Raw genomic sequence first — 14,968 nt, forward strand, 5'->3', positions numbered from 1 at the left:
AGCAACTTAGCAATACCCTGTCTCAAAATAAAGAATAAAAAGGCATGGAGATATGGCTCAGTGGTTAAGTGTCCCTGAGTTAAATCCCTGGTACAACCACCCCCCCACCAACAAAAAAACCCCAAACCAATAAATCAACCTTTTGATGTTTCTACTTCTCATGGTGCAGAGAGGGAATATCTTTGCATACAATGGTGGATGTATGGAAAGTAATCTTTTTATTAAAAAATGTAAGCTGGGCGTGGTGGCACACACCTGTAATCCCAACGACTCAGGAGGCTAAGGCAGGAGAATCACAAGTTCAAAGCCAGCCTCAGCAACTTAGTGAGGCCCTATGCAACTTGATGAGACCCTGTCTCAAAATAAAAAAATAAAAAGGGGCTGTGGATATGGCTCAGTAGTTAAGTGTCCTGGGTTCAATCCCTAGTACAAAAAATAAAAACAAATGTGTAAATAACAAGATTATCTGTTAGATGTATACTTCTGAGAAATAAGGTCAAGATTCACATCATCATCTCCCATTTTTAGTAAAAAAAACATGTTTTTTTTACATGAATCCTGAAAAAAATAATTTTTAGAATTCAGTTAGGAACTATATTAAAGAACAAAATGATTTATAGTTCTAGTGGGGAGTAGTTATTGGTTTTAGATCATATCTGTTTTATTTAATTTTTGATTCTGTGGTGCTGAGAGCTCTACCACTGAGCTAACTCCTCAGCCCCTAGGTTATACCTAACCCAAGTCAATCAAGGAACTTCTTAGCTACCATATGGATAATCCCAGAGACGCTGCCCACTCTAAAGAACTGAATGTGCAAGAGCAAAGTGGATGTGATGAGGTGTGACATCCTCTGTCTTATTTTTCTTAATATAATTTTAAAAAGTTTGTCCATGAAAAAGTACCATTCCTTTGGGGATATTGAGATGTACATTTCAGAGTTAACGACAAAGTTAGCACCTAGTAATTATGAACACAAGCCTCTGTTCCAGGTAGTGTGCTGGTCTTAGGGATTCTGCAAGAAACTGGAGTTCTGACTTCGAGTCTCTTACTTTCTAGTTGGGAAAGATAAACAACAAACATTAAAAAATAAACAATATACCTTCAGCTATGGAGAAGATAAAATAGGATAATACGGTGTAATGTAATAAAGTATAACTAGATGTGAAGCTACTGCTGAGAAAGTCAGAGAGGGAATGGGGAGGATGTAATAGGACCTGGGAGGTGCAAAGCGTTCCAAATCGAATGAACAGTAAGAATATGGAGTCTCAGCTGGAAGCATGTTGGTAGAACAGAAAGAAGACTAGTACGGCTGAAAGACAGCAAACAAGGGGAAGGACAAGGGTAGACCAGAGTGGCGAGGGGGCAGGGAATACTAGATGGAACAGGACTTCTGACATTATCCTATAGGCCACGGGAAAAACCACAGAGCTCAGTTTTCAGTAGGGAAGTGACACAATTTTACTTGTGCTTTAACCAGGTCCCCCTGGTTACTTTATGGAGGATGTTCCACAAAAGGGCAGGAACAGAAGCAGCTTGTTGTTTGATGGGCTGGTCTAGAGTTCTAAGTAACAAGAAAGAAGAGAAGTAGCTGGATTGGGGATTATCTTTTGAGGATAAAACCAAAAGTACTTACTGATGAAACAGATGAAGACTAAAGGAAAGCAAGAAACCAAGAACAATGCCTCAAACTGGGGAGAGGATTCCTGGCCAATGTTTAGGGAGTAAGGTGTCAAATGGTGGGTTAACTCTACACAGGGAGAGCGCGGGGAAACCACCAGGCTGGATGGAGGATCAATGTCTGAAGATTCTTCCCTGAATTAACACGCTGGGCATGAAGGTGTGGCCAAGGAAGAGAAGAGGTTTGATGGTAAAGCTTCAGATGTTCTAACGTGAGGCAGAAGAAAAGGAGATGCAAGCAGGGAGCTTAAGGACACGATGAATTCAGATGAGGAATAGCCCTCTTCCATGCAGAACCCCCCTCTGTTATCTGTCACCATGGTGATACAGATGGAGTATACACCGCCTCTAACTTTTTAATGAACTGGATAAAAAGATTCAATGCCTAAGGTGAGGAGGCAATTTCCAAAGCAGCCCAACTTATCTGCTATTAGTTTAATCTGCAAAGTGTCATTTGTCTCCTTAGTGAGTCAGTATTTGTTTTAGTGACTAAGTCTTATGGCACCTTTAGAAAGACACTTTTTTTTTTAACCCTTATTTCCTGTTTGGGGGGGGAAACAAACCACTAAATAACTCTGTTATGGTTTATAATAAGAATATCATGTATTTGCATAATTCTGTTCTCTTTCCCTCTAGATATTTTCAGCTACTACAAAGAGCAGGGAGTTTGCATAACATTTGTTTCTGGGAGAGTCCTCAAAATCTGGATTGCCCTGAATAAATCCCTTGAGTTACAGAAAGTTTTCACTTGGCGTGAAAGGCACTAGAAAATACAGTATATTTGTTTCTGATGGTAGGGGGAACAAACGGAAATTGCTAGTATGTGACTGAAAGATTACACAACTGGGAGTTTATTTCTCTCTAGGCTTAAGAATTCAGAAGTATCAATTATTGCAATTTTTACAGCTCAATTTTTTTTTTTTTTTTTTACAGCTTATTCACTCTATATTTCCTCCTAAATTTGAAGCAAACTCAATGTTGACTTGCTGGTCTAATAATCACCTTTCCTATTCTAGTTGATGGCCCAGTTTTGGCACTCCTTTAACTTGATCTACTCTCAGACTAGCTGCTGAACTTTTTTGTTTAGTTACAAATATGATATTCTTCTTCCTCAAAACAACAACAACAACAAAAACCAAAACTGGGGTATGTGCAGGGTGGGGTAGCAGGGCAAGGTTGTGGTTTGTGTGGAGAAAACATTTCTTTTGAGTCAAAAGACTATATTCAAATTAACTTTCCACAAAACATCCAACCTGTTCCTGGTAAAGTCTGGGTGCCTGCTTTTAAAAAATCAAAATGTCTTTAAACACATTAATAATACACTTTTTATAAGGCATTGTAAGAATATAGAATGTGCATAAATGCATTAGATAAAGAAGATAGCTGGGCACCGTGGCACACACCTGTAATCCCAGCAGCTCGGGAAGCTGAGACAGGAGGATTGAGAGTTCAAAGTCAGCTTCAGCAATGGCGAGGTGCAAAGCAACTTAGTGGGACCCTATATCTAAATTAAAATACAAAATAGGGCTGGGGATGTGGCTCAGTGGTTGAGTGTCCCTGAGTTCAGTCCCCGGTACACCCCCCCCAAAAAAGATTATAATAAACAATCTTATAAAATGCTACATTCCTGTAGACGGGCAGTAGAAATAAGATGAAAGAATCTTGGGACTCAGCAGGGAAATCCTAAAGCTGAGGACTGAAGAAGAATAGCAGGGCAGGCACAGCCAAGGGATGTTGAGAGAGGGGCAGAGATTAAGAGTGGGGATGGTGGGCACAGTGGGGCAGGGAGGCGGGTGGCAGGGGGAGAGCGAGGGGAGGGGAAAGGATATAGAGAAAGTAGGTTGTTGAGAACCAAGAAAGAAAGAAACTGGGAAACCATGGTGGCGAGATAAAAGGCTTAGGAGATCCAAATGTACTGCAGGAGTGAGTTATTTTAAGTAAAACTGTTGTAAACCCAGGCCCATCTTACAGTAAAAGTGGCAATGACTGACCAGTGAGGTTAATTAGTATTATTACAACGCTCCACTATTAAAATAAATTTTATTAAACAGTCGTATCCGGCATCTTTTATACATATATTTTCTTTGAAATTTTTCTGTTACTATGAAAAGGACTTTGCACCAGGAAAGAGGTGTGTGTGCATATGTGTGTGTGTGTTTTTAAAAACATGGTCTAGTCAATTAATCCAGTCATGATATTAGATTGAAAAAATTCCCTTCCAAGATCTTTATCGTTATTATGGAGTATTTGTTCTTTGATTTTCTTGCCTTGTTTTTGGGATCACCTTATTATGCAACATCTGCTCTGAATTTCAAATGTGATAAACAGAGTATGAGTGTTGGTGGCAGATGGCTAATGACCAGCAGTGACAGGGCATTCAAGCCTGCCTTGTTTTCTGAGAAGCGATATTTTCATGTTAATTTGCTCTGTGTCCTGCAAAGATGAGACAAATCACCTGCTCCTAATTCAGGCAAAGTGGAGACCACCAGGAGCCCAGGGGGCCTGTGGCTTGGTTACTTTAGGAGTGACAGGAAGGGAGGATCTGGGAGACTTTCCTCACCCGCAGTACAGGGGACAGGGCAGTCACTTTGCATTATGTCAAATCAAGAAAGATGAATCGGCCCTGGGCATCCCATACTGACATCAGAGCCCCTGTTTACTGCAAGCAGATATTAGTCATGAAAGTAGATATTTCCCAGAGGCAAAAAACAGGTGCTATTAAGAGTGTGTCAGTGTCTGCTATCTGGGTTTTGTAAAACAAACCTAATAGTACATTTTATCTCTTACTGAAAATATCAGAACCAACAGAAATCATGAAGAAACATTTCCATTGAAGATAAAATGAAATCTAATCTACAGAGCACACGACCCACACAGACACATGAACCTTGAGCCTTCTGGGCCCTCTCCGGCTCTATGGAGTAATTTATCACAGGGCTACACAGACATGATTTTTATTCAAAATTGAATCATGAAAAGAGACCACATGGTTTTGAGCTGAAAGAGCCCTGTCCTATTTCAGAGAGGCCTCTGATTTGTGTGACCTTTCAGTGCTTCAAACTTGTGAAATTACAATGCCAGTTTTATCAAACCTGTAACATGCAGAGAATGTCCAAGGTAGGTTCCCAGAGAGTTTATGAGATGGTTGATAGCACAAGGTTACACCCTAGGAAAGATACCATATTTACTGTACGGGTAGCTGAGCAGTTCAGTAAACAGGAGCATTCTGTTCTTTACCTGGCAGCCTCTCCTCAGATTTAATCTGTCATATAGTTCTTTTTCTGGGTAGCAGCTCCAAATGACTAAGGAAAACGGTGAGGGAAAAAATTTACAGTTCTTTCTGACCCTTTCTTATAGGGTGGCAGATAAAAAAAAAAAATGAAAGCTTTTTAGAATTTTTTAAAATAAAGCCCCTTACAAATGGAAGGTGATATAAAAGCAGATACTCCAAACTTATCATAAACTCTAAAAGGAAAAAATTATACAGTTGTTAAGGTGTGATTTATTACCTTATCAGTTTAAGAGTGGAAATCATGGGAGACAGTGTTAAACCTCAAATGATATAAAAATACTAAAGATGGCCCTGAACTCCTCTATAATTTTGCAAACGCAAAGACAATATTCTAAATCAAAAAGAAGAAAGCAAGATATGTCAATAATCAGCCTATGAGGCAGCATGAGAATATCTGCTGACTTCACAGCCTCCTTTATCCAAATGTCACTGTCAACCAAGAATGGGTGAACCTCAAGGACATCACGAACAGAGATCAAAGAATGTGATGTGAACCTCAAGATGAAGTGTGAATGGGATATGCACATGTGTTTGTTTATTTAGAATGGGTGTCTTCAAAAATGATTTTGTTTTATTTTTAGGAGCTTCTTCACAACAATGTTCAGCTCAGTCCTGCACCCTTAACTTGTTTTGTCAAAGTCTATTATGAGGACTGTGCAGTATGGGATTTCCTTTATGAGTTAACTCAGCTATCGACCTCCACAAATACTTAGGGCTTCAGGTATGTCTATGTCTTTTTATTTTCTGATATTAAAGCATTTGAAACTGTCAGATGATAATCTGTAAGCACACCATGAGTTATTCTTACTAATAAACATGTGGATGAAATGGTAAACAAAAGATTTCCCCCCTATTGTATCTTGTATTATACATACTATGGAGCATTCCAGTTTTATCCAAGTTCTAATGCAATTTGGCCCTGAATGGGTACTGGAATATCCTGAATTTCAGTGGCCAGTTAACAGGTAAACAGCGCCACGGAAAACACAGCTGGTAGAAGAAAATTCCCTTAGCTGTGTTAACATATTTTACATTCTTATAATTATTTTGATAACAGGAGATGTTCCAATATGTGCAAGACAATGTCAATACTTATATTTGAATCCTTTGAAAAAGATTTTAAGAAGTATTTTGGTACCATAATGCAAAGAGAATTGTCAAAAACAGGACTTCTAATTAATTAGCCTTAAGTTAGTAAAAAAAAAAAAAAATGTTCAATTAATCATTAACACTCAAATTAATTGCTGGAACTATTGGACCGTGGTTATATTTTATTTTAAAAACATCGATACATTATTAAATATAAACTATTAATCTTAAATAACCAGAACCTCTTGCCCTCGTCACCACTCTGGCCAGCTAATTTGGTCTCCACAGGATCAGTGGGAGTACTGACCCTGATGGCCGAAGAAATTTAACAGCCTCCAAGAGAATCTCCTGCTAACACAGAATGAAGTGACACTCCCTTTCCCTGGAGATAGAAGAAAAAAACTTGCAAAAACGTTTAACAAGTCACTTTGTTCAAAAGTTTCTAGTGATAACCACCTCCTGATACACACCCCAAATCCCAGCTCAGTCATTCCCTTACTCCTCCCCTATATCTCACTTCGGTGACCACCCTTTTGCCTGTTCCTATTCCTATCCTGCTTGCCCCTCCATAACGACCGTTGAAAATATTCCTATTCCACTTAATTTCTACTCCTGTCTGATCAATGTATCATTTTGGCTCATCAATCATTTAAACTGCACAATACATCTGCAAATAATCCCCCTCAGTAGCTTATAATATCCTAAGAGAATTTAATGTAAAGCTAAAAAAAAATCCATGAAGGTGGAAATGTATGGTATAAATATATGGTTACCTTGTCTTGCTGCTTAAAATATAAATGGCAGGCCAAAAATAACTTAGAAATGTATCAAAAAGCTGATATTATTTATTTTGGTAGTCTATTTAAACTACTGGAAGTCATTTTAAAAATAATTTTTAAATAGTTATATCTGAAGAAAGCTTAAGAACGTTTCTTACTTATTGAGTACCTATATGTATAAATCATTGTGAATGGCATAGTCATGATACAAGAATGCATGAATAGGTAAGATGTGTACATAAGTAATCACAATTAAAGGTACAAAACAATAAAGAAGTAGAGATATGCAGGACAAGTGTCATAAGGCACATGAGATCACATCCAGGAATAAGAGCTGATCAAATGTTATCTGGGGTGGGGACTTGAAAAATTTAAGCAGACAGTTATTATTGGTGGGGGGAGCAAAAGAAATGTCATAAGAAAGAGGGTCATCGAAACAGGAAGTCACGCATCACACACTAGGAGAACCGCGATTAGTCCAATGTGATCAGAAAACAGAACACAAGAAGGGACAGGGCTTGCTCTGCATGCTCAACACCGATTTTTGACAAGTTCATATGGGAAAGAAATGAAGCTACAGGGATGCCACAGACCACCAGAGAAAAAAGGGGGTGGCAGAGAGAGAAGGGGCCAAGAACACGTGATAAGGAACACCAAAATTCAAGAGGCTTTAATGTTCTTGCAACTGCTCAGGAAGAAACAGGACCACTGATGAGCACCACATTCTTTTATGAATGCCAGATAGGAGAAAATATACTCCGTGTTCTATCTGAAGAAAGTTATATCTGAAGAAAGTATAAGAATGTATCTTACTCCTTTGTCTAAAATCAAATGAATAAGTCATGTATTAGATTAAATGCTAAACGTATCAGTCTCTGGAAACATCATCAAGCTGTCACTCAAAGACATTTCTTACTCTGTTGAGAACAACAACTACTTCCATATATTAACTCCTATCTAAAATGATGTTGAAATCAGTAAAACCACTGTGGAAAACTTTACGGAGATTCCTTAAATGACTTGGAATGGAACCACCATATACCCCAGCTATCTCTGTCCTTGGTATTTATCCCAAGGAACTCAAATCCGCATACTATAGTGATATAGGCTCTCACCAATGTTTATAAAAGCACAATTCACAAGAGCCAAGTTATGGAACCAGCCCAGATATCCGGATATGAGTTAAAAAAAAAAATGTGGTATGTATACACAATGCGGTATTACTCAGCCATAAAGAAGAATGAAATTATGGCATCTGCTGGTAAATAGATGGATCTGGAGAACATTACATTAAGTGAAATAAACCAGATTCAGAAAGTCAAAGGTCAAATGCTTTCTCGAATATGTAGAAGCTAGAAAGAAGCAAAAAAAAAAAAAAAAAAAAAAAAATTAAAAAGTGGGTGGGGAATCCCAAGAAAATAAAAGGGAGAATCATAGAGAAGAGGAAAGATATTGAGGGTGGAGGAAAAATGGGAAAAGAAAGGAACTGAAGGATAAAATTGACCAAATTATGCTATGTACATACAGGAATATACCACAGTGATTTCTACCTTTATGTATATCTATAAAACACCAATTGAATAAACAATAAATAAAGGAAGATCTGTAGAGCAGAAGAAGGGGGTTAAGAGATAGAAGGAGGGGAGAAAAAGTGGAAGTTCTGGGGATTGGAATGCAGCTAATTATATTCTAAACACGTGTGAATATGTCAAAATGAACCCCACCATTATGTATAACCATAATGCACCAATAAAAATGTTAAAAGTAAGTAAATAAAATAATGCTGAGTTCTATAACTCATTTTTAAACAATGAATGATGTAAGGGAGTCTGTTTAAAGAAGCCACCTAATTCACATAGACAAAAAGGTGTGAATGCAGACCTCGCCATGATGTGCACAGATCTACTGGGAAAGTCAGGTACAGAGAACACAAGTTAGGACCAATAAAACTTTATAAGCAGCTTTTCCCATTAGACATAAGGGAAAAAGAAACTTGTAGTCAATACACTGCATCTGGCTTTGCTGACTTGAAGGGGCAGAAAGTACGTCTTATTCATCCTTACACTCCAAGAGTTTGGCATATAACCTGGCACTTGGTCTTTCTCTGAATGAGAAAAAATATGAAAGAAAAAAAGAGCCCCAAACCAGTAATTCAGCTTTACATAACATAGGTATGTCCTATAATCAGTATACAACTATAACATACAATGTGCTAATGAATGATGTTTAAATTATGTCCCTCAGAGGCCATGGACCACCAGAAAAAGACTGAGCTATATTTACTACACTACACAGATAAAGTACAAATATATATTTTAAATAATTTTAATATGCATGAAAACTGAAGGATCATGGGGCTGGGGTTGTGATTCAGTGGTAGAGCACTTCCCTAGTGTTTATGAGACACTGGGTTCAATTTTCAGCCCTGCATATAAATAAATAAAATATAAAGATCCATCAACAACTAAACAAAATTAAAACAACAACAACAACAAACTGAAGGGTTAATTTCACTTCACCCTAAAATTGATAAACTGGATTACACCCCATTCTTTGAATATCCCACTCTATTGATATTCAAAAAACCAGATTATATCCCATTCTTTTAATAATTCTCTTAATTGATATTTTAATATACACTTGATATTTTAATATCAAGTATACTCTTGATATACTCTCTTACTTGATATTTTAATCATATACTGAGATCCAAGAGCTCTAATTGTAGCAATTTTCAGAAGGGAGAGAATGTTATTGCTAAATAGACTATAACCATGGACTGCCTGACCAGGCAGAAAGATGATTCTCTGTACCTTTATGGTTTCTGTGGGCACTCCAGGCTCCGGAACTTTATCCAGATAAGTGGTCAAGTCTTGATCAACATGTTCAAACACTAATGTTAGTTTGGTTTCTCTGTCTGTTCTTGACACTGTGCACACATCAAACAGCCTAGAAGAAAAAAGGAAGAGACATAAGTAAGTGAAATGAGCAAAAAAGCTAGCTGTATGTCTTACACAGATTCCTGTTTCATCTCATAAGAAAAAAAGCCACACGGAGAAAAGGCCAGTGTTGATCGTTCCTTGTGATAGTGACACAACCATGCCTGGGAAAACAAGTATGATAGAATATGGAGAGCCTTCAAATTATCTCCCTGGAAAGGGCATAAGTTCTTTAAAAGTCTTAAAATTCAAATATCCTGTCAATCAATACTGAAATTTAAAAAAGTCACTCTTTAAAATTTTTGTTTTCAATTTACAGATAATAATTGTATATATTAATAGGGAATAATGTGGAGCTTTGATATTCTGGTGAATTATTACACACAACAGAGAATTATAATAATGCACTATATATTTCAAAATGACTGAAAGAGCAAATTTTAAATGTTTTTCATCACAACATATGAAAAATATGTGAGGATTTGTTAATTAGCTTGATTACATCATTCCACAATATAAACGATGTGAAATTTCAAAATTTCTATTTTTGAAGGAAAAAACCTGCATCAGTTAACTACAGTGCCCTTAAATGATAAAAACACAGATTAACAAATATAATTAATTATCTCTTTGGATAAACACATCCATTTTTTCCCATTAAAAACCTTACAACTAATTCAAAATTCAAGTTTTAAAAACAACAAAAAGGGCTTTTGTAAAATATAAGTCAGACTATCAGGGAAAGAGAATGGGATGGAGGAGGAGGAAGACAGGCCCCAGGGAAGGCAAGCATGATGTACAAAACCTACTGATTTGTACAGTTAACATGACTAATTATAATTACTAAGGAAAAGCTAATAAAATGCTATTCATATTATTTTTTATTAAAAATACTGAACAAATACTGGGGCTGGGGTTGTGGCTCAGCGGTAGAGCGCTCACCTAGCATGTGCGAAGTGCTGGGTTTGATCCTCAGCACCACATAAAAATAAATAAATAAAATAAAGGTATTGTGTCCAATTACTACTAAAAAAAATTTGAATATCCTCTTCAAAGAAACTAAATATATATATTATATATATATATATCTCCCAATTACGAAAATACTCCTATTTGTGTGGTTTGTATATTGCTTTTATTAAATTTCCGATGCCTTGTTGGTTCACCATGCCACTCTATTACATTTCTGGTCGACACAGGCCCCACAACATTTGGTATTTCTCCGTGAATCTAAACTAAAATTTAAAAGTATCTAAAGAAGACTGCAGTTAATTTAAATCTGATGGGGCAAACAAGAGAATACCAACAACTCTATACATGTCACAGCCAGATTCAAACTACTATTCAGTTATGGGCAGTTTGAAGTGAGTTCTCTAACTACATTAAAATTAACCAAAATCAATGGAATCTTTCCCTCATATTCCCTAATTCCAAATTTTCTAATTTTTGCTTTAAAATATACTTCTACAATTGTTATTTTCCCTTAGCTAATCTATTCTGGAAAAATATTCTGATAAAATAAAAACTCCTAATTAAATTTATTAAAGATTGTTTAATAATTTTTCTAAGTTCCATTATGATGAAAAGTATGATTGCTATCATGCATGGGTATAATACTGGGGAAGTTTATCAAAACTGCTCTTTGAACTTGATAATGAGGTAACTACCATTTATGCATATACTCCTTTAAGCCATCTTATTTTTATAAATCCACGTCCTTGGGCAACTTCACTTTTTCCTTCCTTTTGAAGGAGACATAGTAGTTCCAAAATCATCCAGATTCTATTTTTTTAATGTAATTTTAAAAAATTATATATGACAGCAGAATGCATTATAATTCTTATTACATATATAGAGCACAATTTTTCATATTTCTGGTTGTATACATAGTATATTCACACCAATTCGTGTCTTCATACATGTACTTTGGATAGTAATGATCATCACATTTCACCATCATTAATTGCCCCATGCCCCCTCCCTTCCCCTCCAACTCCTTTGCCCTATCTAGAGTTTGTCCATTCCTCCCATGTTCCTGCTCCCTATCCCACTATGAATCAGCCTCCTTATTTGCAAAAACAGCAATGAATCAAAAGTGGTATGACTAAAATCAAATATGAGCACAAGAACTGGGTCTTAACCACATCCACTTGAGTTGTGCTTTTCAAACATTACTTTTAAAATGTTTCCCATTATAATCAATACATATCATACTGAAAAAAATATACTGCTTATCACCATGCAGAGTCAAAACTGATTTCAGCAGTTCTAGTTCTTATTACATTTAAAGTCTGTGCTATATCAATGACATTTCAGTAATTTCCAAAAGAAAAAATAAATCAGATAGAGACCTAATGAAATGAGAAGAATGAAATGATCCTAAATACACAACCCAAAGGTCACCTGTTTCCCAAGCTGTTGTCTTAGAAGTTACCTAAGAGCCCTAACAGTATGCTACATTGCTTCATCTACTGAAACCGTTTTCAAACACTCTTTGTATGACACAATCCATGAATAACATTGAATCCACATAGTTGTTTTCCTCAAAATTATATAATACTACTCTTTCAAATCTATTAAGATTCACTGATGCCACTTACAGTAATTGAACTCAACACTGAACTTTCAAAGGATGCTCAACATACGAAAAGGTGAACTCACTGAAGGCACTGCTAATCACCTTAAATGCTAAACTTTGGAGAAAAGGCACTCATTTACATTGCCAATACTTAAAGAGTGGAATGAATTTTAAAGAGACATGTGACGGTGCATACACCAAAATATTATTGTATGAATTTTAATGTGTGTACTTATATATTCTAGGCTACCAAAAGAATGATGCTAGTAAAAGCTGCTCAATTAGGTTCAAGAAGATAATCCTTTAAAATTTATAAAGTGTTATTATCAACCTTGTTTGGGAAGTGGCATGCATGATAGTCTCCCTAGAAATTCTCAGGTGGTATCAAGGGAAGTGAAAGTCCTAAGAGAAAGCTACAAGATACTCCCCCTTTGGATCCAGTGCTGGTCATCAACATCCCAGAAACCCACTACTTCAGGGAAGATATCTGAGGAAGTACTTTCTCATGAGTAAATATGAAATTTTGAATTTATTGTTTAATAAACATGAGTACAATAAAAATTAAGTTATATTACTCATAATGGGCAGCAAATTCACTTTGAGCTAGAAGTTGTAAATATTAATCTTATAGGTTGTGGAACATAACATTTATGAGTTTTTTTCATCATTGACTCCTTCTAGAATTACCCCAAATCAAATAGTCATTCTGAGAGGTAGTAAAAGATAGACATTTTAATATAAAAAACAAGTTTCACAAAAACCAACCAAGCTAAACAAACACTGAAGTCCCGAGTATTTGGCTGGAGATTAACAATCTGTAATATATTTATATAAATCAATGAGGAATGTGGCTAGGCCACCTATAACCTCTAAACTTGCAAAACAAAAGAGCCAGAGACAGGTCTGAACATTTGGATGTAAACACTGGAAAATAATTCTTTGTGTTGACCAACAATTTACAACTTCCTAAAATGTCTTTTTTTTTTTTTTTTGGCTAGATATTCAGTAAACTGACAAAAATACCATTTCAATGACTACATGACTGCAGTTCCATTAAAAAATGCAATCATGCTATACTGAATATGAACAAAATACCTCTCAGATACTTTAGAGGAAAATTACTACTCAATATTTATCCATTAAAGCTTCAGTTAATTTGATCCAAGTGAATGTCTATTCAAAAAGTAGTGAAGTGATTCTCAGCACTTACTAAAGCTCTGTATCCAGTTTAGCTGCACAAACACAATCCAAAAAAAGGCAGATAGGTCATTATTGCACAATTAAGTCAGCCAAGCCCCTGACCATTCCATAAAGTTAGTTCTCTGCTGTCTCTATTGTCCTGACCCTCCAGCTGCAGGGCAGAGAACAAGCCCTACAGCCTAGCACAGTGTTCAGCTTTCCAGCTGTCCCAGTGATGTAATTATCTCATAACAAAATATCTCCCTGAATTAACTCTGCATCCTACCCATTGTAATTCTTAATGACTGCTTCCTGTTCATGTTCTCAATTTAACTTGCTATTTGGGATCTACTGTATAGGTCTTCATCTGATGGATAGGATTACACTCAATAGGCCTGGGATTTTCACAGATTACAATTTACAAAAGGTGTCCCAACAACATGCTTTGTAAAACACCAGCCCTCTCTAAATTGTAGTTATAATAAAAGGGAAATCTGTATTATTTGCTGTGATTACACTTTGACCTGTCACAGGAAGTTCTATGAGGATTTTTTTTCCTGCCAGTTTTTCCCCCCATACTCTTGAATGTTTGGACATTAAACAGTTTAAGAGTCGAGGGATGTCTGGCATAGCTACTAAGGGCCACAACAAAATTCTATTTGAACTACAGCCAGTATTTGGAATTGACAAGAACTTTTTTTCTTTTCCTGTATCTAATCTCTTCCTTGAAAGCCCATGAAGCACATTCTGTGGGTATGGCTCGAATGCACCAAAAATTATTGTTCACATATGTCACCAGGCCTATACTAATGGCTACTGGCCATGACATTTTCTTTTTGCTCATGAAATTTGGACTGTGTGTGAACTTATTCTCCACCAACAGTGAATAATAGTATAGCTCCAGAGGTATTTGCCACCAATGATGAGCATGCTGGTAGAAGGAAATCACTATTTCAGCAGCATCCCAAAATATTTAGTACTATCTACCATGTGTAGGTGTTATATTTGATATAGTTAACAACAGATTCAAGAGACGTCGTCTTTGAGAGTTTTATTATCCAGATGTGGGATAAAAGACTCATATATAAAAATACAAGTCAGGATGTATCAGTACCAAATAAATTCTATAAACACTATGTGCAACTTTATGTATCGCAACAAAGTAAATTCACTCTGCATCCTATCACAGTATCCCATAGCGGGTCTCTGCCTCTCCTGCATCTGTTTACCTCTTCTGGATATCATATCCTTATTTCCTGTTGAGAAATCACTCCAGCCCCACACTCAGGTCATTTGATTTTGGGGATAGGGGGAGGGTTGGCATGGGACCAATCCTGGACAAACAGAATGACAATGATTGCTTCAGATAATAAATGGAACCATGAGAATTAGTCCCAGGAACTTTGCTACAACTTCTGGAAGAGTAAAGCTCTCT

The 14,968-nt window shown here is 36.5% G+C and overlaps 1 protein-coding gene across 1 annotated transcript in view; it reads right to left on the bottom strand.

Annotated features, from left to right (window-relative positions):
* Cdk6 (cyclin dependent kinase 6) overlaps positions 1–14,968 on the bottom strand; it is a 205,718-nt gene that overhangs the window by 141,342 nt on the left and 49,408 nt on the right. Inside the window, exon 2 of the mRNA XM_076861099.2 lies at positions 9,651–9,786. Within this exon, the coding sequence (XP_076717214.1) occupies positions 9,651–9,786 (136 nt within the window). The remainder of the gene's footprint in view (positions 1–9,650; positions 9,787–14,968) is intronic.

Source organism: Callospermophilus lateralis, chromosome 1, assembly GCF_048772815.1.
Source record: "Callospermophilus lateralis isolate mCalLat2 chromosome 1, mCalLat2.hap1, whole genome shotgun sequence".
NCBI lineage: Eukaryota > Metazoa > Chordata > Mammalia > Rodentia > Sciuridae > Callospermophilus > Callospermophilus lateralis.